Here is a 23,064-nt window from a genome sequence, read left to right on the forward strand (position 1 = left end):
GGGCGCATCTTCACATTTTTTATATAATATTTATTGTTCAGAGTAACTATTACTAATTATATATCATATTTATGGCAAGTTTACACAAGAAGGTTGTTGGCTCGAGTGTTAAGTGAGAATGATTCTTACATGGAGATCTAGGGTTCAAACTCCTTGGTTGCAAAATATTTTTGGAATATTTGGCTTGTCAACAGTTTGGATTTCTAAAATTTTTTTAAAAAGAATGAACTTGTTCGGTTTCTATAATTTTTTTAAAAAGAATGAACTTGTTCGGTTTCTATAATTTTTTTTGGGTTTCTAAAATTTAACTAGCTGTTTTCGGGCTTTTGCCCCCTTACAACAAAAAAATCTAGACAATTTGAAGCATGATATATTATATTATAGAAGAAGCCAAGAAAAAAAATATTTAGCCTACCCCTAGGAAAATTCCTGGTTCCGCCATTGTCTGTAGAGAAGGTACCTTTTATATAGGGCTCGGGAGTTTCCAAAGAAAAAAATAATTTGGCAATAACAACTTGACAAATCATCTGTCTGTCTATAATATAATGTATTTATTAATATTAAATCATGTGTCTTTCTGTAATATAATGTATTAATTAATATTGTAGCTGCCATACTTGACTGAGATGTCGGGCCTTTTTTCACGTGGTTCTAGCATGTGCAAACGTAACGGACCTTTCATTAAAAACAAAAAAAAAGTCACGGACCCCTCGATTAGGGATTTGCTTTCTCATACCACTCGTGGCTTCAGCTGCGCCAGCAGATTACAGGAAGTCGTGACCATTCTTGCAAAAATGCCATTCGCTCGTTCAAATATTTACAATTAACTTTTTCTCTAATCAAAATCCCTTTACAAACACAAAACGAAAAGTGTATTCTGAATCTGAAGAAGGAAACTCAAAATGGATTGAAAAAAATAAGGTCTTAGTTCAAGATATCGTTTTTCTATTTCCAACTCAAAAAAAAACAGGAATAGAAATGAAAACAACTCATAAGACCAATGAAAGTTTTATAACAAAATAGTGATTTAAAGTTGATGTAGGTTAGGCAAGTTAACAAAGTTTTATAACAAAATGGTGATTTGAAGTAGGCAAGGACGGTGAACTTGCCGTCTTGCATCCAAGTTCGAGTCTTCCTTCCTATAAATTAGATTAATTTAAAATACTTTAGACTATGACTTGTATTTATTTATATAAAAAAGTGATTTGAATTGCTTTATAATTTGAAAACTTATAACATACACAGGTAAATAAGGTGGATCTTGAGGGCATTATGGCAATTTAGGAAAGAAATAAACTCCTGCTTTAACCATATAATTAACTGTAGAAGATACTTGTGGAGGAAAGAAGTGCTTATTCTTTAATTTTATTGTGTGGAAAATCAGTCATCTAATCAATTTATAGTAAAATTTAATAGTGCAAAAGAAAGAGGGTAACAACTAAAATTCTGAATAAATGGGGGATTGACAGGGGCGGCTTGTAGGACATTGCTTTGTCATTTCTCGATCGTTTCTTACTCAAGAAGTTATTTCGAATTTTTTATTCATCGCCAGAGAGGGCTTAGAACCAATAATTCATTATCTAATGGACTTTTCTATTTTAATACTCCATCCGAGAATTATCAATATTTATCAAAGATGTTCCTCTTAGTAATCTCCTAGCTTAGACTTTCTTATTAGTTTGGCAGGGATGTTGCCAATATCCTCATTGCCTTGAAATTGCTACGTTCCTCAAAATAATTTAATAATCTCCTAACTTGGACTTCCTAACTAGTTTACTAAAGTTTGACCAAAAAAAAAAAACTAGTTTACTAAAGTTAATATAGACTAACTAGACTATATAATATCATTCATGAAAGAAATATGACAGGGACGCCACTGCTGCTCCTAGGACTAGGTCCGCTGCGTCACCATCGTCACCCTAAATAGTCACAATATTAATTAATATTGTAGCTGCCATATTTGACTGATATATGGACTAGGAACAACATATCAACTTGGTATTATCTTATACAATTAGTCCCAATGGGAATTATGATGTTACATGTCTTTCAAATCAATCAGAAAGTCACGTTAATTCGTTTACATTTTTTTTCCTTGTGTGGCCCCAAATTCCAGTTACACTAAAATCTGTTAATAGAGAGAAACTCTCATATAATGGGAATAACACTTTTTACTATCCCTAGTCAATAATGCAATGACATTCCACATGTCATTGTGTTATTGATCGGGAATAACAAAACAGTGCTATCACCGTTATATATAAGCTTTGTTGCTGCTAGCAAGTTGGCTTGAACTCTAATGCACACTAACTTGCCATAGCCACATGCCTTATCCAAACAAAAAAAAAACTCCGGCAAAATTTAGTAACCTTCTAGCTTGGACTTCCTAATTTTTTTACTGAGGATCTGTTTGATATTCATTTCAATTTTTATTTTTATTTTTCATTTTTTGTGCTAGAGTATAGAGGAAAATGAGAGTGTAAATGGGAGTTAGGATGAGATTGAGAGAGAGAATGAAGATAACATCATTTCAATCTCTCATTCTCTCTCAAATAGATTTAGGAAGTGAAAACAATTTCAAATAGATTTCAGATTTTTGTTTGTGTTTTCACTTTTGTTAATGTAGACTAAGGGCTAGTTTGTCACTTTTGTTAAGATGAATGATGGGAAGTAGAAGAACGAGGAGAAACATAAGCAAGCGTGAAAACATATGGAGTTATTTTTGGAATTCTGAAATTTTCATTAAACTCTAGTGCCTCTCCAAACTGATTGCCGCATAATCAGAAAATAAAAGCATCTTTATACCAGTTTTCCCTTAGGCCCCGTTTGGTTCACAGAATGGATTTGATGGGAAATCATTTCCCATGTCATTTCCCAATGGATGGAAAATGGTGATTCCTTTCTTATGTTTGGTAATGCCGGGAAAGTAACCCAGAAATATCATTTTATTCCCTTTCCTATGTTTGTTTTGAGTAGGAATGGAAAGCGAATTTTGATGAGGTTGGTGTAGTACTAGTAGTTGTTATGTGCCATAACAATAGAAGAATGAATATCATATGTTGAACTAGCAATTGCATTCTTGCCATAATTATTCCTCTTCTTCTTTCTCTGATATTTCATCTTAGTTTTGTGACAAGTACATACTACATATAGGGAGGCTGCAAAGAAAAAAACCAAAGTTAGGCAACAATGTGAAAATCGTGTGTTCGTCTGTAACTAGAGAAGTCAAAGATTTCGTTCAATATAATAAATAGCTAATACAACAAAATCAAAAAAGTGAATGAAAATACAATGAAGTCGACTTTACGTGAAGGTCCATCGCTTACACGCTCAGTATTTTTTTTCTTTCTATTTGCTTTAACTATTGCAGAAAGTTCAAAGTCTTCTTTGATTCTTTAAAGTGATTAATATTCATATTTATCTACTTTACCTGACTCTCTGCTTTTCCATGACATAATTATCACAATTTTGTTTCTACTATTATAAAGTTATGCAATAATTTTTGGTGTCATAGACTTCATCAAAAATTATTATGACTAACTTCAAATGGCATTATGTGACACTACTATTACTCTAAACTTAAAAATGCTTATTATCTGTGATTAAGAGAAAGGGCGATCACTCAAATCAAGAGGGAAAGGGATTCAAACTCTAATCTAGAGTGATCACACTACTATTACTCTAAACTTAGCAATCTTTATTATCTATCATAGACTTCATAACCAATTGACCTATCACACACACTACTAAAGTGCCATGAGAATTTGAATTTGAGACCAGTGGTCTGCAACTGACACTTTACCACTGGGCTTTACACATTGGTTTTAATATTATATTTAAATGAACATTGCTAAACTGTCCATAATCAGGTTAACCCTAGGCCTCAAACAACAATTTACATGAAGAATACTACCACAAATATACCCATAGGAAATTGTTGTTCTGGTTGGCAAAGAGATTGCAAAATCACCATCTTGCATTTTTGTTACAACAAGTAAAAAGTAATCTTTGCCTCTCACATTCTTTCATAATTAGTAAAATACGGAACGGAAAAAGTACGTATTTTATTCGGAAAATTTTTGTGAAATTACAACTGAAAAGTTGGGCCACTATATAATATTTTAATATAATTTATTTAAATTTTTTAACATATATTATTTTTATTCAATAATATGTGAAAATTATGTGTATAATACGTGAATTTTGTGCGTATTCTTGAAAATGTTGTAAAAAACACATGTATTAAACATGAAAAATATGTACGTATGAGTACATTATGGTATTGTACGTATGAGTACAATATGAGTATTGTACGTTTGCTTTTTAAAAAAACATGTATTTTATCGAGTCTTTAAGACGTGTACGGAAAACGGATGTATTATTGAAAAATACGTACATACATACGTGTATAATACGAGTATTAAACGTGAAAATGCTAAATTCTTTATATGGGTAATAACTCTATCAAAGTAAAAAAATCAAAGGGGACAATAGAGACTCGGGTACTGGCCTAATAATAATGGATAATGCTCTAAACTACTATTGCCGATAAAAGAAAATCGAGAATTTTTTTTTTTTTTATAAAAAGATCCTAGTATATATAAAGTATAGCTGCTTGGCTATTACTATTTATTAAAAAAAATTAAAAGAAAACCCCAGTACTGACGCGTGGCTATACGATTTTTTTTTAAAAAAAACACAAATACCTGAGTATAGCCGCGTGGCTATACTATTTTTGAAAAAACAAAAAGAAGACCCGCCTACCAATTAGGCACCCACGTGTGTAAACAAGTATAGCCGCGCGGCGATGCTATTCTAAAAAAAAAATACTTGAATATACTGTTTAAAAATAATATTTTTTTAAAAAATACCTGAGTATGGCCGCGCGGCTATACCATTTATAAAGAGAAAAAAAAGGACCCGCCTAGCAGTTAGGAGCCCACGTGTGAAAACAAGTATAGCCGCCGGCTATACGTGTTTTATTTTATTTAAACCAAGCCGTGCGGCTGTACTATTTAAAAATATATAATAAAAAAAAGGACCCTCCTAGTTGCATTAGTTTATACTCTATATATATATTTGCTAGTTTCAACATATCCAAAACAGATATTGAAGAGAGAAATTTCACAGTAAATCAATTTGAGAGTTCAATTTTTTCTTCTTCTTTTTTGGTGGAAATGTTTGCCTTTGATCTAACTTGTTCTCTGGAGTGAAATTTGTTGGAGGAAAAACATTCAGTATTATTCTAATATTTTAATTAAACAATTAAATTAAACAAGAAGTAGAATAACCGTCCCTTCTTTCTCTGTATATTTGATCTTAGTTGGTTAGTACTAACTATAGTTTGCATTGAGCGTTTTTGTTGAGAAGGTACGCGTATATATGGACCCAGCTGCTCGGTATTACCTCAAACTAAGTGACAACGTGAACTATGATGTTTCATGTCTACCAAATCAATCAGAAGTCACTTTAATTCGTCTGTTCTTTTTTCTATTAGTGACAATGTGAACTATGATGTTTCATGAATCTCTTCGTGTAATTGGCTTGAACTCTATAGTCACTGGTATGCCCTACGCGATACATGCAGCAAAAAACCAACTAGAAGTCGCATTAATTACAGAACAAAAGATGAGTATCATTGTGTCAATACCATCATGCATCAAAACTGTTCCTCTTTTTATTATACATCAAATAAATAGAATCTATTTAATTTATCCTAATCCTATCTCATTTCTCGTCCGTCTGTCGCGTCCGTCAGTGGGTGGCTGGCATGCAAGCATTATCCCCTTTAAATCTAACAAAAGTAGCAACCTTGAGAACACATTCAAAGTCAAGCATTTGTTTGGCAACATAAGTCTCGCAAGAAAGCATTCTCTACATATGCACACATACTGCATGCATGCAGCCAGTAAAAATGCACAAATGCAGCGACTAGAGTTAAACCAAGAAACTACTTTCGGCCATGAAAGCGTACAGAATTAAATCGAAACTTAAGATTGTCAATATAGTAATTGAACAGGTTGGCACTTGAACAGTCTGATTAATGAAACAAGTGCTTAATTTCATTTAATAATAAATTACAAGACAAGATAGCATAGAAAGTGCTATCGGACTCGGACATCAAGCAATCTCTCTTAGGGTGCGTGTTGTTCTACGTGCTGTAGTGGTAGTTTCAGAAACAAGGTTCCTTCCTACTATAATTTACAGTATATAATTATAAGCTGACATGCAAGCTTCAAATAGACTTAGCCCAAAGCAGTACATCTCACCGACCACAGAAAAGGGGGTAAAAGAATGCTAACAATTCTTTTTTACGAACAACACTACTAGCATAGTTAAAACACTCATCATTCGCAGCCAATTTTAATTTTCCATTTTTATAGCTAAGCATTGGCCTTTTAGTAGTCCAGTGAGCCCAACGATGCAATCCCATTGGTTGAGTTTCTCAAGTCTTGTCGACTCACGTAGTCATCGCAGGTGTTGTTGCCACCATTGGAAAGCTTATTGCTTGGGACAGAAGCCGCACGATTGAGGCCTTCCTTTCCCATCTGTTGCACTTCATGTGGCGAGAGTATCTTGATATACCACACATTGTTCACAAACTCCCTGAATATAAGAGAAGAATCATTTACTTCAACTGAATCATAAAAAAGAACAGTTCAAAACTTCAGAAGACTTTTGTTTTAGGCTCAGAGATGTACACATGCAAAATAGTAACTTAAAACTCTTGAAAAGTGATAAAACAGTCAACAATTTTAAATGGCTTAAGCTACTCCTACAACACTTTAAACCTCAAGGCGTTTTCTAAACATTACCTCTGTTTCTATCCACAAATTTGGGATACCAGCTCCTACACTTTTAACAATTTGACATACAGAATAAAATCATTGCAGTAGCTACTTCGAAAACATTAAACTTGCGCCCAGTAATCCAGGATGAAACATTTTACAAAAGAACAGTAATAACTGAAACGCATGGGAAGCTCGAATTTTAGAATTGCCAATGCAAACAGAGTGTATAATAATTGACTAGTATAAGTGAAATGATGAAATACAATTTGGGACTTACTGCCAAGGGTCGTCGCCAAGGAGAAGAACATCATTCTCCCGGTCAACAAATACAAGCTGCCAGCCTGATCTCTGAGGGTCCTCTAATTGGCCTTCAAGGCCAAACATACGTGCGAGCTCACTGCGCAGCTCATCATAGCTGCTGAATTTAGAAATATCCAGTGACCTCCCAAAGGACCCTGACTTGTGAACCTACCAAATTGCAACATTTAATAAAAAGAATATGAGTAACCACTCAGAAAAAGTACTAATTCTTTTGAACAAGTATTCACATGGAAGAAGACTTCCCATGCATCCGACCGTTCTGTTAAGAATAAAATGCTTGTAATAAACAATCACAACTATCTTATCTTACCTTCACAAAGTTTCGAGTTGGATTTACTTGGTCCACATTTTCTGAAGACTGCAAGAAACCTGATTCATCTACACAACTTGAAGTAGTCATGTCTGAATTAAGTGGAAAATCATTGCCCGTGGCACTGGTGTAACTGGAAGCACCGAACGGCATAGACAATGAATCATTTCCATTGCCAATATTTCTCAGGGTTGGAATCCCACTATGCAGCATAAGAGATGAGGAATCAATGTTCACCCCAAACAAAAGATTGCTTTGGGGATCAGTACCGCCTTGGAATGCAGAGTACTCTCTACCAGGAAACGGAGGCAGGGCAGTGAGCTCAGAGATATTTGACTGTGGTGTTCCCAACTGTTCCACCTGAGGTAGTACACATTGAGCAGCTCCAGATGATAACTGCTGTTCGCCTGTGATCTGCTTGGGTAACAAGGAAGACGAAATTACAGAGTTGGATCCACTTAAGTTAAGTAAGTGGGATGCTCCATCTTGTGATAGGGAACCTAATATACTATGTATAGGGGGAACATCAGATGAAGATATAGGATTTCCAACAGGGTCAGGAAAGCTCTGCTGCTGAGGTTGTGAAGGGATAGCCTGCAGAGATGCAGACTGGGATTGAGTGGCAGAGGCAAAATTGGACAGAGCAGACATAACATTCGGGATCTGCTGCTGAACAGACAATTGGTGCAGATGATGGGATTGTTGAAGCTGCTGTTGATGTTGATGTTGCTGCTGCAGCTGCTGTTGTTGCTGGTGCTGCTGCAGCTGCTGTTGTTGCCTTTGATCACTATAGGGATGGTAACGCTGCAACTGTTGTTGCAAAACCTGAGCCTGAGCAGGAGCTTGGTTTTCTTGAAAGCTCTGAAGATAAGTATTTTGAGATTGCGACTGCGGTATAACCTGTCTCTGAAGCACAGCAGCCGGCCCATTAGAAACATTTGAAGATTGCTGGAAGGGCAGAAGAGACTGTGAAACACATTTAGAAGAATCCACTGTCCTCATTTCTTGAAGTGCGGCAGCTGCCATTGCTTGGTATACTTCAGGTTGTAGACCTGCCATAGAAGCGTCAAGCCTCGGCTGCATCCAGGGAGTAACCCCAAATCCCTGGAAGTTCAAAGATTGAATCCCCTGATCTCCAACCCCTCCTTGGAGCCACATCAGTGGAGCATTAACGCCCATATCACCATCTTTGAGCCCTGAAATGAACATACCACTGAGTATTAGAGGGGGCAAAGAAAACAATTGTTGACACATAAGACACCATGTGTTCCTCAAGCATAAAAACAAAGATACCGTGGAAAGAGGGAATGCCCGATGGCCATGGTCGCTTCAGTCTGAGGGGGAATGGGGATGGATACATTGGGAATGTTGTTAGTGGTTCAATCTCCCACAATGAAACTCTAGGCTGCCTCTCCCCTGCAGTGGATTCATCCCAGCCAACCTGCAATAGCAGAGAACACATTTACAAACCTTATGTCACCTGAAAAAGTTAAAAAACTGGCCACATCTCTTTCAAAAACTTGTGAAACTTATGCAAAATATTTGAATTTTAATGAGCATGAAAATCACAAAATGCTCCCAACAAACCTTCACAGAGCGCCAATGTGAATTTGTCCAACGCACAGAATCTAAATCACTGATACCAGTTATTGTACCCATGTATCTGAAGGAAAAGAAAAACAAAACAAAAAAATTACCACTTAAATAAATGCTAATCATAAACTATACATATAACTATGAAGATAATTAACCTACCGACGGACACTTGACTCTTCTGTTTCAAACAGCATCCTAAATCGCATGCCAACAGAAACCCGTGTATGATAGACAGCTTTAACATACTTGGCCAGGGGTATCACAAACTCAGATGGACTAGCCCTGCATTATAAGCAAATTGATTAATAAGATGTAACAAGTAGAATCTACAATCTAGAGAAGTAGCAGATACTCACCTTGGATTATAAAATATTGTAAAGCGACTATTTGTTGCAGCTGCATGGGCTGCAGCAGCAAGAAGACCAATGTGCATGCTATCACTTGACAAAACCGATGAGGGCATAACAGTCTGTGGACGATTTGCTCGCCGAATACCCAAGAGTAACTGATTCTTTTCATTCCTGATTGAAGACAACATATTTGAAGAAAAACTAATAATTACCACAATTCTTGCCCTAATAAGTCCAACCACCCCCGGCACATTCCCAAAAAAATAGAAAAAAAAGAAGAGAAACATATTCAATCATACGAAGAACAGAATAATGTTTTAAAATTACCAAATAAAAAGGACTGAATCACCAGCAACAAGACGTTTGGCACTAACGAACACGCTCCATCCTGTCGTGAGAAGATGCCTCTTGGGCTGGCCTGCACAATAGCATGGAAAAAATAAATTAGAAACCAGAACTGCATGTTGCAGACAGTATATTAAAAAATAAAACCTAGGTAAAGAAAGTACACAACAGTCTATAAAATCATTGAACTCTAAAACAAGTGTCCCACAAGGCCCATTCATGTGTAAGCCCAATGTGATCAAGATCCATGACAGGCAGTTCTTGCCTTTCAACCACAATGAGGGCAAGAACAACTACAGTAGAAACAAAAAAACATTTGTTGGGTCAATAAGACCTACAATTATTTCTTCTTAATTTGTGAGACTAAGAGGGTTGAATGGTTGTTGATCATCCATGTGGTGTAACACTCTTGGTTACCCATTCCCTTTAATCTAATTTCTTGCTACAGTTCAGTTATTTTCTCCTGACAGCTGCAACTTTTTGAACAGCTCACTGAAGCAGAAGAAAAAAAATATTCCAAAAGGAGAGTGCATGCCATCCTAACCCCAGAATAATGGTTAAGTTACTCGGGAGAACAGAAATCAAACTTGCCATAAAATATGACCCAAAGGCAGCCAAATTTAATAATTGGCAACATTTACATAATCCAGAACATAAAAAAAGTTGCTACATTGTCTGGTTGCTTGGGCCGTTCTTTGATTATTATATGTTTAGGCAGATTCAAAGACAGGGCTACTTTATTTCATTATTTGTTTGCCAGATCCTCACTGGGTCTTTAGGAAATTACTATAGCAGGTAGGTTTAGTAATTACAGATTTTTAAGTTCAAGTAAACAATAAATTTATTTATTTTTAATGAGATATTGCTCATGCCATTAAATATACAATTTCTCCAAATCTTTCACTTTTGACATTTAGAACAGCAAGTGTGCGAACTGTCTAGTATACTTGCACTAAGTGGTCTTAATTTTGCATCTAAGCTAGAGGTGCAGACTTGAAGAATAATAAAGAGTAATGAAAGCAGATATAAAACAGAATTCTGAACAAATTCACACCCACCTCGAAATATATGTCTGAATTTCCACTCATTATCATGAAGATCCCTTGCAATTAGTTCCTGAGCTGGGGGCTGCTGTGAGTAATCCTGAAGGTACATTAAAAAATTAAATTATTGAAACCAATTTCATGAGACGAAAACACAGAAAATCAAACGTGATGCTCAGGCCACTCAAAAAGGAGGAAACCTACAAGAGGAGGAAAGACTTTTTCAGCTGCACGGCGGGGAACAGAGAATCCTCCATGCGTGCTAGTATCACTTGCAGTCAAAGTTTTACAAAAATAGTTGGTTGGCTGTTTGCTGGCAGCACCCAACTCCGCAGGCAGTAGGTATACATCCTTTTGCTCTTGCTACAAAATAGTTTATGTTAATACATGATGAAAATTACTTGACTCACAAAGTCACAAGTCAAAAACAGAAAAGTACAGTACCGGACTTAATGGTTGTAGGGTCATTTGAGCATATACTTCATCAGTCTCCACATCTGCCTGTACCATACAAAATTTTAAAAAATTAAGGAGCATCCCGTGAAATGGTACAGAGAAGATGCAAGCCAGCTGACACTTACATGCATTGTCACATTATGCAGCTGACATATTAGTTGTGGAGGCAAGTTGGGGTAATTTGGAATATGGGCATCCACTTCCTTATTGGTTGATGCAGCAACCTGTACAAGAAATACCAAGAATTAAAAACAATCACTGAATACACTCTCAAAAATTAGTGTCCAGGACGTTGTGGTTATATAGATAATAGAAGCTTCAGCAGTTTAAGCACACAACAATTGTACTCATAAGTTTTGGATTATATTAAAGTAATTGAGGTAATGATATGTATAAAATGAATAAGAGACAAAGTTATAACTAGACACTATGTAAATATCAAAGAAGTAAAAAGAAAACCTTCAACCCATCCTTAATTTTTTATTTTTTTTCAATAGGAGTAAATGAACATAAATCTATAATTACACAGCCTACATTTCAAACTTATTAGACAAAAATAAGACAATGGTAACAAGAGACTTCCTCGAATCAATTAAACAACCAAAGTTCCTATTCTACGTACTGCAAACCAACCAAATGTTTTCTCCTGATACCATTCAGAAGGAAAAATCTGAAAATAAATGAGATAGCGATCCAGTTGCTGACCTGCTCACTGTGACCCTGTGGAAAGTAGACTACACGACTTCCAAGAAGAGGCAAAGACACCAGGGGCCCCGCACATGCATGCCATAGCTCAGAATTCAAACATTTCTTCTCCCCTGCACATAGTTTCTATGCTTGCATGAGTATGCATGACATGAAATCCATAGCATCAAAATCCTAACCCTTAAATTAATTGAAGATAGAAATGCAAGCCTAGTTTTAGTGATAATGGCATGTTGTTAATTTGTTTACAGGTGCAACCACTTCAAATCATATAACCAAATTTCCACCCAGAACCCCATCAAGCATTATGGGCAGTTGAGATAATTGTAAAATAGTAAGATGGGTGTTTAGTCACCTCAAACTCAATTCTCGAACAGACAAGCAACATATGCATAGCATGTGACTATTTTTACAATGAAATAACTCCGGAAAGAGACACAAACACTGGTGAAATGAATATTCACTAGGTCTGTTCAATGACCGCTTAATTAAGACATGCACATATAACGGTCGCCTAAAACGTGGCTCAATCGTTTAGACTAAATACAAAAACAAAAGAAGCATAAATGTATGCAAGATAATGCCTCAGAGTCGATTCACTAATGCTTTTAAGGACGTATTAAATTTCAGACGAGAAAAATGGAACGAGCCAAATAAAGCACAAAAAAGTGCATACCTTCCTGAGGCTGGTGATTAAAACCCGAAGACGAGGATGAAGTCGAAAGTCTCATTTCTTCGAAAGCCCGAAATGCAACCTCCTTTCACCACCTACTGAAACCCACTTTAGCCCCAGTAAAACCAAACCCAACTTAAACAAAGATTCAAATATCAGCCCCCTCCTTATTCCTTGCACATATTAGCACCCATTTCTGAACCCCTTCACCTCTATATCATCAAATGCAGTGAAAGTAAGCCCACCCCCCACCCCCCCCAAGCAAAAACCAGAAAATATCAACTACACCTCTGGGAAAATATCATCCAAAACCAGTGCCAATACAGAAGACAACACCTCTCACCCTCATGCGCCCCAGATCTTCTTCACCCTACCAAAACCCACCACATTTACCCTAATAAGAACCCTAAACCCCCAACTGACACCTCCAAGCTCAGAAATTTATGAACACTTGCAAGCTCCACAGAAACCCTAGACTACCCAGATCTCAGAAATTGAACAGTAACTTAGCAAGTAAGCTTGAACAGAGAATGAGAGAACTCTTACTGAGCTGAGAGTGACATTTTCAGAAGCACCGATTTGACTGCCAAAAGAGCTGAGCTTTAGCTTGGTCTGCTGCTTGTGAAGCTTGAGAGAGAAAGATAGAGAGAGAGTTTGGGTGAGAGAAGCTTTATTGGTCTCCGTTGAGGGCTTGTTTGGTCTACGATCAATTAATACAGTGGTAATTATTGCTGGTGGGGTAATGTAATGTTCATAGGGATAGCTGTCAGAAGCAAATAGAAATAGAAGGACCAAAAATCTAACCTCTCTCCCTATTTTACCCTAGCCTTTTTCCCCTTTTTGCAATCTTGGCCATTACCCTCTCTCTCTAGGCCCTTTTTTCCTTCTATTTTTCTCCCCTACCATTCAATTTTCCCTTTATTCCTCTTTTGGAAATTGCCAATCTTTTTCATGTTGGCTTTTGGAAAATTTTCATTTTTATTTCATAAAAGGGAAAAGATGATTTGGTTATCATTGGTTTCTCCTTATGAATTAAATAGTTTTGAAATTGAAATAAGTTAAATTACATTTATAGTGAACTCTCTTATTGTTTTCTCCATAAAGCTTTTGATCTAACTTCCTTAAATGTCAGTTTGGGAGACTTAATTTGTGCATGGTTTGAGTTGAAATGTCTTTACATTTAATAGAACGTCCCCATGTGTGCCCACATTTGGCAACTTCCTTGGAAGGTTTGCTGCATTAATTATTAGTAGGTTCTTATGGTTTCTGGTTATAGTTCCATGTGTCATCTATCAAGCATTTACAACCTCAATTGTCACTTCAATCCTAGATGCCACAAATTAATGTTAAAAGACTTTTGTATTTTTCTTGTAAATTATACGCGTGTCAATAATGCTATGACATGCGTGATAACATTTCTACGTGACATAGTATTATTGGCCGGATATAATAAAACAGTACTATCATGTTGCAACTAAGTTTTTCTCCATCCGTGAGAGAGAGAGAGAGAGATCTGCAACAGATATTTAAAATTTCTTATTTTATTAGAAGACAATATTATCTCATACATAACGGGTAGCTTGAATAAACTAAGTAGCATGGCTCTCTAGTGAGAACCATATCTTGACCACATTCAACCAAAAGCTAGGTGTAGCCGTTGAGAAGATAGAAGCATCCCCCATGCTTCTCTCTTTATTTTAACTTCCATCTGTAGTTGCCTTGATTTTTACTGCACGCTGCATAGAGAAACAAAGGAACATTAGTAATGTTCTCACATTTCACCTCTCACGTGCTAATGAGGTGATCATAGGGGTTGTATACAGCAGTTGTATATCGATGCAATGCATACAAAAATTACTTACTCGTTGCAATTGACACTCCTAGAAATGGGAACGTTGATTTGGACTTTACACGCAGTGGGGAGACTAGCTGCGACGTCTTCCTTAATGTTTTGGTAGTGATCTGCGACGTCCTTGAGGCATTGGCAGGCTGCACGCCTGTCTTTGGTGGTTGAAGCGAGCTGTTTCAGACCCGAAACCCCATTGCAACACGCCGTGGGTGGGATACCAGTGCCACTGGTGAGATATGGAACGCAGGGAGCGACAGATGACACCACTTGTTGGCAAGTGACTGTGGCCTGCCCCGGTTTAACCAAGACCAACATGGCCACCACCACCATCACTAAAGCTATAACAACACCCTTCATTTTCTTTTCTGTTTTTTGTACGTTTGAGTTTGAGATCGATGGAGTGCTACAATGTTTGCTAATTGGCTTAATGCTGAGCTTAATTGTTCATGTATGGAAGTTTAAGTTGTGGTTTTGATGGGTAAGGTTTGAAGGGTATTTATAGTTGCCACTAGAAGATATATCCAAAATCATGAGGGGGATTATTGGTGTAGCAGAAGCCGTTATGAAGCTTAAGCAGCCTTTGCATGGTCCCTATCTCTTCGCTGGGTTAGGCCTTTGCTGCATGCCAAGAGCGTTACAACTTTCTTCCAAAAGAAAGCGGAATTGGTGTTCCTGCCATGTGTATAACTCTTGCTTATGAAAGGGGTCGTTCGGTAATGTTTTGCTTGCACCAGTTTTTGTTTTCCACACAGCAAACACTGCTAAATCGCGTTCGGTGAGCAGCTTACAAAAACATGGAAAGCAATAATCTGAAGATGAACTCGATATTGCGTTTTAAGTTTAAAAAGCATGTATGAAACACTAATTATGTCATTTTTGTCAATCAGAATGTATATAAAATGCCAATTATGTCAGTTTTACACCAAAAAAAGTTTAATAAGGAATTTTAAGATGAAAGATCAGAAAATATGGTTCTTCTGACATTGCTCAATTTGTTCCAAATGAGGCTGAGGCAATATGGTGTATACAGGTTTAGGACTGAACACTAGGTTTCAGTTGGGGAAAACAGAAGGGCATGGACGCTAGAAAAATGGAGCAGGCAAAAAAAGCACACAAGGCGCTTTTGGCACACTTGAAATCATTCTTTACTTCACTATTGATGGAGATACTTTTACATGCAAAGCTAAGACAGTATCAGAAATTGACAAAGTGGTATATTCATAGAATTAGCCTACCAACACTTCAGAATGATTTCTTAACCAAAAGAATTTATATATTGATGATGATTTCATTTTCAATTTCGAGCAGCTTGTTTTCCTTTCACTTCATCATTGATCCTTTCCACTATACAATTCATAAACTATAAAATCAACAACAGTCGGAGTCAGCTTTTGAAGGCATTCTCAAGAGATTCTTTCATGCAAAAATTCCATGCTACCAATGCTGCTCCAACTGCAGGCTCTACCTGATGGTGATACAGCAGCATTGTAAAAGAGCAAACCAGAAATTCCACAAAATAACATCTGTGTACACAAGCATATGGGTTGCTAACTTGGTCGTTAGTAGGACTTTTGATAAATTATAGAAACAATTAGTATCTTCTAATTGATTATTGTTCCTTCCTTAGTCTATTTGTGTGCTGTCCACTTTTCATCTACCCTCTAATTATCGTTTGACATGAAGACACTTTTCCTTTTTATCCAAGATAGGGAAGCCCGCCAATATTAACTGTACTCAAGAAGCCATCTATGGAAAGTAGCAGGCTCACCCTTTAAATCTCATTTGCTTCAAATATCAAAAGTTTATTGAAGTGAGGCATAAAATATGCTTACCTTCGGCCTAATAGGAACTGCCCCGGGGTAGTCCTTGGAGATGCATTTAATGACTTCCTCTCCTATATCCCACCTCTTATTTTCATCAAGAACACCGCCAACCATGACAAGGGGAAAAGAATCTTTTCCCTCTGCAATTATTTTAAACAAAAAATGAAATAAGTATGCAGAGTAGGGACTCCCTACCTTTCAATTATTGCAAGGCACTATATAAACTCGAATCTGATACACATATAGAATATCCATCATGAGCACAGCAATAATACAACACCATAAGTAGAAGGAATGGGTATAGCACAAGGGCAAAACACTCGAAAATAAAATAAGCCAGTAAGGAATAGCAATAACTTTCCTGCTCCCTGTATGCAGTTTATTAAGCATTTCTTTTTTGCAACTGCATATTTAAATAGTATCACTACCCTACCACTAAATGATTAATATTTTATGAAGCCATGCATAACCTCATGACCTATTATACATCACACAAATCCAAAAAATTCCTTTAATTTTTTTCAGTTTTTTGTTCAGTATGTCACACCTGGACCACACAAGCCAAGTCTTTGAACAACAGCTTTCACACTCAATCTCAACTCCTCGACTGAATCAAACAAGATCTTATTTGCAACCTCATCACCAGCAATTGCACAACATACAACAACTGGAACAAGTGCTGCAATGCGAGCCCAAGATGGATCTGCATAGGTCCACCTGAAATCCAATAGAAAATTATAGTGGTTATCTGATACCCCATACAATTACATCCCGGATACTCATTTGTATCAAGGTTCTCAATTCATTTTCCTCAAGAAGGTTCACAGAGACATACAAAATACCACATACCCTTTAAATGAAACATATTCCAATCAAGAATGCATGACAAATTCAATGGAAAAGATACAATAATTGCAATTTTAAGATCAATGGGGTTTTTTCCACATCCCTATGTGAGATGCGACCGACTTTTGACTCCTCTCACATAGAGGTGCAGATAAAACCACGTAATCTAAGAAGAATAATCTCAAGATATAAAAAGTTTGCATGCCAATGGAACCAGAGAACTTAGATCATTCACATCTATACCAGATTTTAGCTACTACAATAAGTGGAACTTCCCACATATTTGCATCACTTAACCAACACCATTTGAGGGATTGCAGACAAACGAATTTACAGATTGATGGAACAAACCTTGTCATTTATTTTCGCCAAAACTGCCTTAAAGATTGGCTGCAGACTGTAAGATCCCAAAATGACAACTAGTAACTTCACCAATATATGTGATGATGACAATTATAAGTTTCAGATAGATACCCGATGAGTTCATCTGGAGAAGAAAGACCAAGCTTCCCTAAAATACTAGACATAAGCATTGTATGTGGACCACGACCATCATGGGCCCTTACCACAGCGGTTAATGCCTGTGCAGCTATTCCGTAACCACTGCAAGTAAAAAGAACATTACCTTCAGTAAAAACTTCTGGGAAAGGAAAAAGACGGATATCGTAAAAAAGACGCCCACATCCTGAATGCCAGAAACTACCAGAATACTACTCAAAAAGTGATATTAAGTTTATTTGACACATTGATTGATTTATACATGGCCATGAAATCTTAAAATTAAAGCACAACATTATCAGGCAGGGAGCAACTGTAGAATATAGATGGATCACAATCATACTGCTGGGGAGTTCAAATCGTCAATTTATAAAGTTTAATGCAAAATGATGAGCAGGAAAGGGAAAATCAACAATGAAAATAGAAAGAATTTTACGGGATTTCAACAGTAAGATTAATTCAAAACATATAATCAAGAAGTGAGTAAAAGTGGAAGTCTTTTTCCCAGTGACTGTTTCTTCTTACAACCCTTATATCATTTCATGTACTTGATGGTTAAGGTGACCTAGATACAAAAGATGTAGGAAACCTCCAATGACAACAAGGAACCACCTTCATTAAAGTAGAAGCATCTCGGGGACAGAGCTAGAAATAGGAAAATAAAGAACCGAGCAACAAGGCTATACCTTCCCCAATCACCTAAGGTAGGTCCTGCGCCAGCTGCCCGAGCTTCTCTACCGTCTTCTGTGAACCCATATGCAATGGTCCCCGTGCCAGCAATTAGAACACACCCATGAAGTTTTCCCAAAGTCCCACAAGCTAGAGCTGCCACAGCATCATTATGAACATGCAACCTTGCATTGCTGGGGAATACATCCCTGTTCACATCAAGACAAGATTAAAGCTTTCAGTACTAAACATTAATCAGAGATTGATATGTGCCAAAACCCACAAGGGTAAGCACCCAACAAGTAAATAACTTTTAAAGTAAAATAAATATTTTTAAAAAACACAGACGGGAACAATGTGCGATCATAGAGACTTGAAAGTAATACCTAAGCCAATCTAATATCCTCTGCTGATCAGTGGGATGGTTGACACCAGAAACCGCCAAACAAACAGCTCGAACCGCCGACCGGTTCGAACCGGACTTGGCCAGCGCTTCAGCCATCACCTGCTCCAATGTTTCCCTTGCAGCAGCCTCTAAGGTTTAACAACAAGTTATTCAATTAGATCAGATACAAAAATCAAAACAGTTGCGATCAACTGATAAACCATGAACAGAAGAACAATTACCGCCAACGCTGTTGTGGTTGGTGCAACCGGCGACTGCTCGAGCAAGAACGGGAACTGGGTCGGGGAGAGGGTCAGAGAAGGGCAAAATCGGCATGCAAATGCAGACGGTGGAGGTGGTGCCGCCGTCTACACCCAAGATGACGTCTCCGGCGCCGGCCGCCACCGGCATTTGGCTCTCAAAGTCCCAGACTTCGCCATTCCTGTACCGCTTCATCTGGGTTTTTGGTGGTGATTGGATTGAATTGGATTTGAGTGTTTGTTTCGAGGAATCGGAGCTTTAAAAGGCTCCAATGGAGGCTTGCCCTCTCTGTCAAAGACAGATAGGGATAATAGGAAGAGAACAAGGAAGAAGGTTGGGGGAGTCAGAAGTTTTTGGGACCGTGTTCAAAAGAAAATAATATTCATTTCAAATGGTGGGGTTTTTTTTGTTTTGGTTCTCGGACGGCAGAATGGGGGGCTATAAATAAATTTATAACTCATATGCTAATGGTTATTATTTCTAATTGAAGATACTTTATTCATAATTCTGTTCTTTGATGATTTGGAATTTTTTCTCATAGATTATTTTCTTTACTTCTGTCAAATTCTTTCAAATATTTTGTTAAATCATTTGGTTTGGGTCAGTTTAGTCATATCATGGGTTGATTTAATTATGGTTGTATTTCTTTGTTTCCATAATCATTTTGACGTTTTCAATTTTTTATTCTAATGGCAATCCAAACATAATTCACAATATCTAGATTCAATATTTAGAACTATTTCCATGGAAACACTTTGAATTTGCCGTCCATCTTTCTGTTTAAATTCCAAATCAGTCCATGAAGAAAGCGAAAAACAACACTTGCAGCTAAAGCAAGATGGTGCACAAGAACACCCCCAATTATACTTGAATTCACATTGGCAGTTAGAAAAAGCATTTTCACTAATGCAATCAACTAACCAATTCATGTACATGTTGAACAGAATTATGCATTGTTAAAGGTGTGGTATGGATTAGAAAGACTATGCTATCCTCCCAAAACCAAAGTCCCAGGCTAAAATACTGATGACAGTGGCTCTACTTCCATTCTAGAATGCAAGGTGTTGGCAAGTTGGGGAAATGAGGGTTTTCCAACTAACGATCAAGGTTCAAGCTGGAGGGCATCGATATTCCGTTTTCCTTCTGGGCCCTTTGTGTACCACGATGACACATAATCTCCATAAACAACTTCCCGGTAGAGGGGAGGAGTCGACGCACTGGTAAGCTCAGAAGCAGGGGATACTTTCACTGTCTTGGCTGGATCATGAAATGTAGCAACTGAGAGCCGTGCCTGATTGGAATTGGTTAGAGCCCTATGTTGAGCACTCCTGTACTTCCCATTGGTCATTATCTGCAGGCAAGATAATCCACTGTTAGAGAATAAACATAATTCATATTATTGCTCCACTTGTTCAATTAATTTCATTCTACAAAACAAATCCTATGAAAGAAATGCACTTAGATCCAAAGAATGACAAGAATCCTGTAAAGCACATGTTGGCGATTCGATTATCAGCTTAGAGAGAAGGCATTGATAGGTATAAGCCTTAAGCACTGCATTTTTTAGTTTCAGATCGTCTCAGCTCAAGTCCACTTGGTACAATCCCAAAACTGAACCACTTAAATCAGTACCTTTGAGTATTGATCCAAAGCCAAACCCAACAGTGAAAGTCAGTTTCGTAGTGGTTGGATTAATTAGAGGTTCCTCTACATGTCACAGTTATTTGTGATCTAAGTTAAAGCCAATTATTACGACAAATCAGAAAGGACAATGACCAAGCCTCAATGTGTTCCATGGGACCCAAACTTAATATCCCTAACCAAATCATATAAGAACAATGAAAAGCGATAGAAAAATAAGTAAAACTGAGGGTTGATGTTATGCCAATGTTTAGAAATAGTGGTTGTCAATGACATCAAACAATTAGCAGCTTCATTGAAGACAAAATAAAGTGCTTAAGAAAATTATGGCTTAACCCTGGCACGAAGTGTAAAAGCAGGCCTATGATATACAGTGTGACTCCTTATAGACTGACAGATTTAGCAACATGTGAATTTTTTAGTATGTTATGACCCACAGCAACTAAGAGCACATATACAAAGCAGTAGGTCTTAACCTGGTTGGCTACACATACAGTCAACGTAGAGCCATATTAACCTATGTTTATTCTCAAACCATTTGTCCTAATTGACCAACAGCAACTAAGAGCACATATACAATGCAGTAGGTCTTAACTTGGTTGGCTACACATACAGTCAACGTAGAGCCATATTAACCTATGTTTATTCTCAAACCATTTGTCCTAATTGGCCAAGAATGAACAAAAACCAAACCAAAGAAAACAAAAATGAGGTTACTTAGTCAGCTTGTCCTCAGGTCCCCTCAAACGAATACTATAATAACAGGCCGAAAATCAATACGTCAAGCAAATATAAAACAAAAACGATCAGAAGCCTGGCCAAGACCGATAGATAAGCACAACTTCCCAGACAAAAACGTTTAAGTCTCTAGACATAATATAACATATTGCTACCAGTACCACTTGTTCAATTCAAAATCATCGAGAAGCCTAAAAGCTAAAAGAATACCATGAAAAACACTCATCACGATTCATCCACTGAGAGTTTCCTGGGATTCAAGCATATTTTTATCTGGACAAAATGTGATTCAGCAAATGATAATTCCAAAGCATCATGGTAATGGACTGAATATATTTAAGAAGGCATAAGCATCAACTGACAACGACTCAACTTCTCTTATTAATAATAAAATTAAAGAAGGCACAGTACAAGACACTTCTCCATGCCTATTTTATTTCAGAAAATCCTTCGAATCTTTGAATAGACTAATACAAAGTCATAACAAACAAAGTTGATCATAGCAATTTGACACTGTTCAAGATAAGTTAAACTCACTGCATTCTAATTTATACTGCCCTCCTTTCTTTCTCACCAATTTAGCTCATTTCTTTAATATTCAACAAAAGTTTTCAGTTACCAAAAAAAAAAAACAAAAGTTTTCAACTTTATTACAAAAGAACTTGTTTAACCAATGTAGCTCATTTCTTTATAAAAATGAATACTGCAAATTTTTCATAGTTTGGTCAGCTAAAAGAAGAATAAGAAGGTGTTCGTTTGATGTTTGATAGATGATAAGGTACCTCGGTCTGGTCAGCTAGAAGAACAACAATGGCATCACCACCCAAAGGCTTCACAGGAACCCACTCTCCGTCTTTAAGCACCTCAAGCCCACCCACCTCGTCCTGGACCAACAGCGTAATCGCACCAAAATCCGAATGGGCCTGCAGGCCCAAAGTCAGCTCAGGCTGAGGACACGGCGGGTAATAGCTGATCGTAATGTTCTGCCAAAACTCCCCAACCGCCTCCTCTAAACGCCGCGTGTTAAGCCCCAGGCTCTCGGACGCCAGCCCCAGCAGCTCTCGCGCCAGCGAAGCAATTCGATCGCTGTACTCGGAAACCACCTGGCGGTAATCTGCGGGGAAATGGGGCCATCGCGTGGGGTTCCGGCGCCGGAGGGGGAGGGTGTGGTGGTCGAAGTAGTCCCTCCAGTCCAAAACGGTGTCGTCCTTCTCCAGCATCCGGCTGCCGTAGCCCTCCGACGCCGACGAGCTCGGATCGCACGCATACTTGAGTTTGTCTTCGACTGAGCTGTCGTTGAAGAAGGTGAGGCCCACGCGCTTGATGGCGTCGACTATGCTGGCAGGAACGCCGTGGTTGGTGATGTGGAAGGCGCCCCAGTCCCGGCAGGCTTGCCCGATTGAGGCCCGAACAGAATCACGTCGGGTCGGGTCGAGGCCGAAAAGGTTGATGAGCGGAATGTTGGTTGAAGAAGAAGGTCGATTGGGTCGGTGCTGGGGAGGTTGAATGTATTGGGGCGGGACTTGGTTGAGGCCTGCTTGGGCTAAGCTTTGAACTCTTATGGGCTCCGCCGATATTTCCATTTCTATCGAATTGGAATGAATTTACAGAGAGAGATACAGAGGGATGTGATGATGAAGACGATGATACCGATTTTATAGTCCGGAAGTTATTCAAGCATATAAAACACTGCTTTTTGTTCTTTTTTTCCCGGCAGAAAATGAATACGTTTAGTGACGGTTTTAGCATTGCTTATTTGGGGTG

General features: G+C 37.7%; 4 protein-coding genes across 5 annotated transcripts; all 4 read right to left on the bottom strand.

Moving 5' to 3' along the window:
• Positions 1–6,040: 6,040 nt before the first annotated feature.
• Positions 6,041–13,299, bottom strand: LOC110767368 (auxin response factor 17-like). Of its 2 annotated transcripts, XM_088250223.1 has the most exons (15): positions 13,137–13,299; positions 12,594–12,685; positions 11,918–12,030; positions 11,338–11,436; positions 11,201–11,257; positions 10,961–11,119; positions 10,772–10,856; positions 9,696–9,786; positions 9,375–9,539; positions 9,178–9,300; positions 9,010–9,085; positions 8,716–8,863; positions 7,423–8,618; positions 7,069–7,259; positions 6,041–6,606 (listed from the first exon to the last, which is right to left on the bottom strand). In XM_088250223.1, the coding sequence occupies exons 2-15, from the start codon at positions 12,646–12,648 to the stop codon at positions 6,399–6,401; spliced, it is 2,766 nt and encodes a 921-aa protein (XP_088106349.1). In that variant the 5' UTR covers positions 12,649–12,685; positions 13,137–13,299; the 3' UTR covers positions 6,041–6,398. The 2 variants fall into 2 exon arrangements, with proteins under 2 accessions (XP_088106349.1, XP_088106348.1); XM_088250222.1 differs by having other exon boundaries at positions 12,594–13,299.
• Positions 13,300–14,115: 816 nt separating this feature from the next.
• Positions 14,116–14,914, bottom strand: LOC110767380 (non-specific lipid-transfer protein A-like). The gene is made up of 2 exons (XM_021970908.2): positions 14,453–14,914; positions 14,116–14,326 (listed from the first exon to the last, which is right to left on the bottom strand). Exons 1-2 carry the CDS (start codon positions 14,794–14,796, stop codon positions 14,317–14,319), a joined length of 354 nt encoding a protein of 117 aa, XP_021826600.2. The 5' UTR covers positions 14,797–14,914; the 3' UTR covers positions 14,116–14,316.
• A 773-nt stretch (positions 14,915–15,687) lies between these two features.
• LOC110767381 (Actin-like ATPase superfamily protein) lies at positions 15,688–19,325 on the bottom strand. Its single transcript, XM_021970909.2, has 7 exons — positions 18,903–19,325; positions 18,662–18,809; positions 18,293–18,484; positions 17,583–17,711; positions 16,810–16,979; positions 16,272–16,402; positions 15,688–15,904 (listed from the first exon to the last, which is right to left on the bottom strand). The coding sequence occupies exons 1-7, from the start codon at positions 19,114–19,116 to the stop codon at positions 15,824–15,826; spliced, it is 1,065 nt and encodes a 354-aa protein (XP_021826601.2). The 5' UTR covers positions 19,117–19,325; the 3' UTR covers positions 15,688–15,823.
• A 481-nt stretch (positions 19,326–19,806) lies between these two features.
• On the bottom strand, positions 19,807–22,998 carry LOC110767358 (2-oxoglutarate (2OG) and Fe(II)-dependent oxygenase superfamily protein). Its single transcript, XM_021970880.2, has 2 exons — positions 22,083–22,998; positions 19,807–20,272 (listed from the first exon to the last, which is right to left on the bottom strand). Exons 1-2 carry the CDS (start codon positions 22,881–22,883, stop codon positions 20,024–20,026), a joined length of 1,050 nt encoding a protein of 349 aa, XP_021826572.2. The 5' UTR covers positions 22,884–22,998; the 3' UTR covers positions 19,807–20,023.
• Between the last annotated feature and the right edge of the window lie 66 nt (positions 22,999–23,064).

This window comes from Prunus avium, chromosome 3, assembly GCF_965620075.1.
Source record: "Prunus avium chromosome 3, drPruAviu1.hap1.1, whole genome shotgun sequence".
NCBI lineage: Eukaryota > Viridiplantae > Streptophyta > Magnoliopsida > Rosales > Rosaceae > Prunus > Prunus avium.

Coding starts and splice junctions, on each gene's coding strand:
- LOC110767368 (XM_088250223.1), bottom strand. CDS start 12,648: ATGAGACTTTCGACTTCATCCTCGTCTTCGGGTTTTAATCACCAGCCT. Junction 9,787..10,771: donor ATTCAGACATATATTTCGAG/GTGGGTGTGAAT, acceptor GCTATTGTGCAG/GCCAGCCCAAGAGGCATCTT. Junction 9,540..9,695: donor GATTCAGTCCTTTTTATTTG/GTAATTTTAAAA, acceptor GTCTTCAATCAG/GAATGAAAAGAATCAGTTAC.
- LOC110767380 (XM_021970908.2), bottom strand. CDS start 14,796: ATGAAGGGTGTTGTTATAGCTTTAGTGATGGTGGTGGTGGCCATGTTG.
- LOC110767381 (XM_021970909.2), bottom strand. CDS start 19,116: ATGAAGCGGTACAGGAATGGCGAAGTCTGGGACTTTGAGAGCCAAATG. Junction 18,810..18,902: donor CAACCACAACAGCGTTGGCG/GTAATTGTTCTT, acceptor GTTAAACCTTAG/AGGCTGCTGCAAGGGAAACA. Junction 16,980..17,582: donor TCTCCAGATGAACTCATCGG/GTATCTATCTGA, acceptor ATTGGATTTCAG/GTGGACCTATGCAGATCCAT.
- LOC110767358 (XM_021970880.2), bottom strand. CDS start 22,883: ATGGAAATATCGGCGGAGCCCATAAGAGTTCAAAGCTTAGCCCAAGCA. Junction 20,273..22,082: donor TTCTAGCTGACCAGACCGAG/GTACCTTATCAT, acceptor TCTTGCCTGCAG/ATAATGACCAATGGGAAGTA.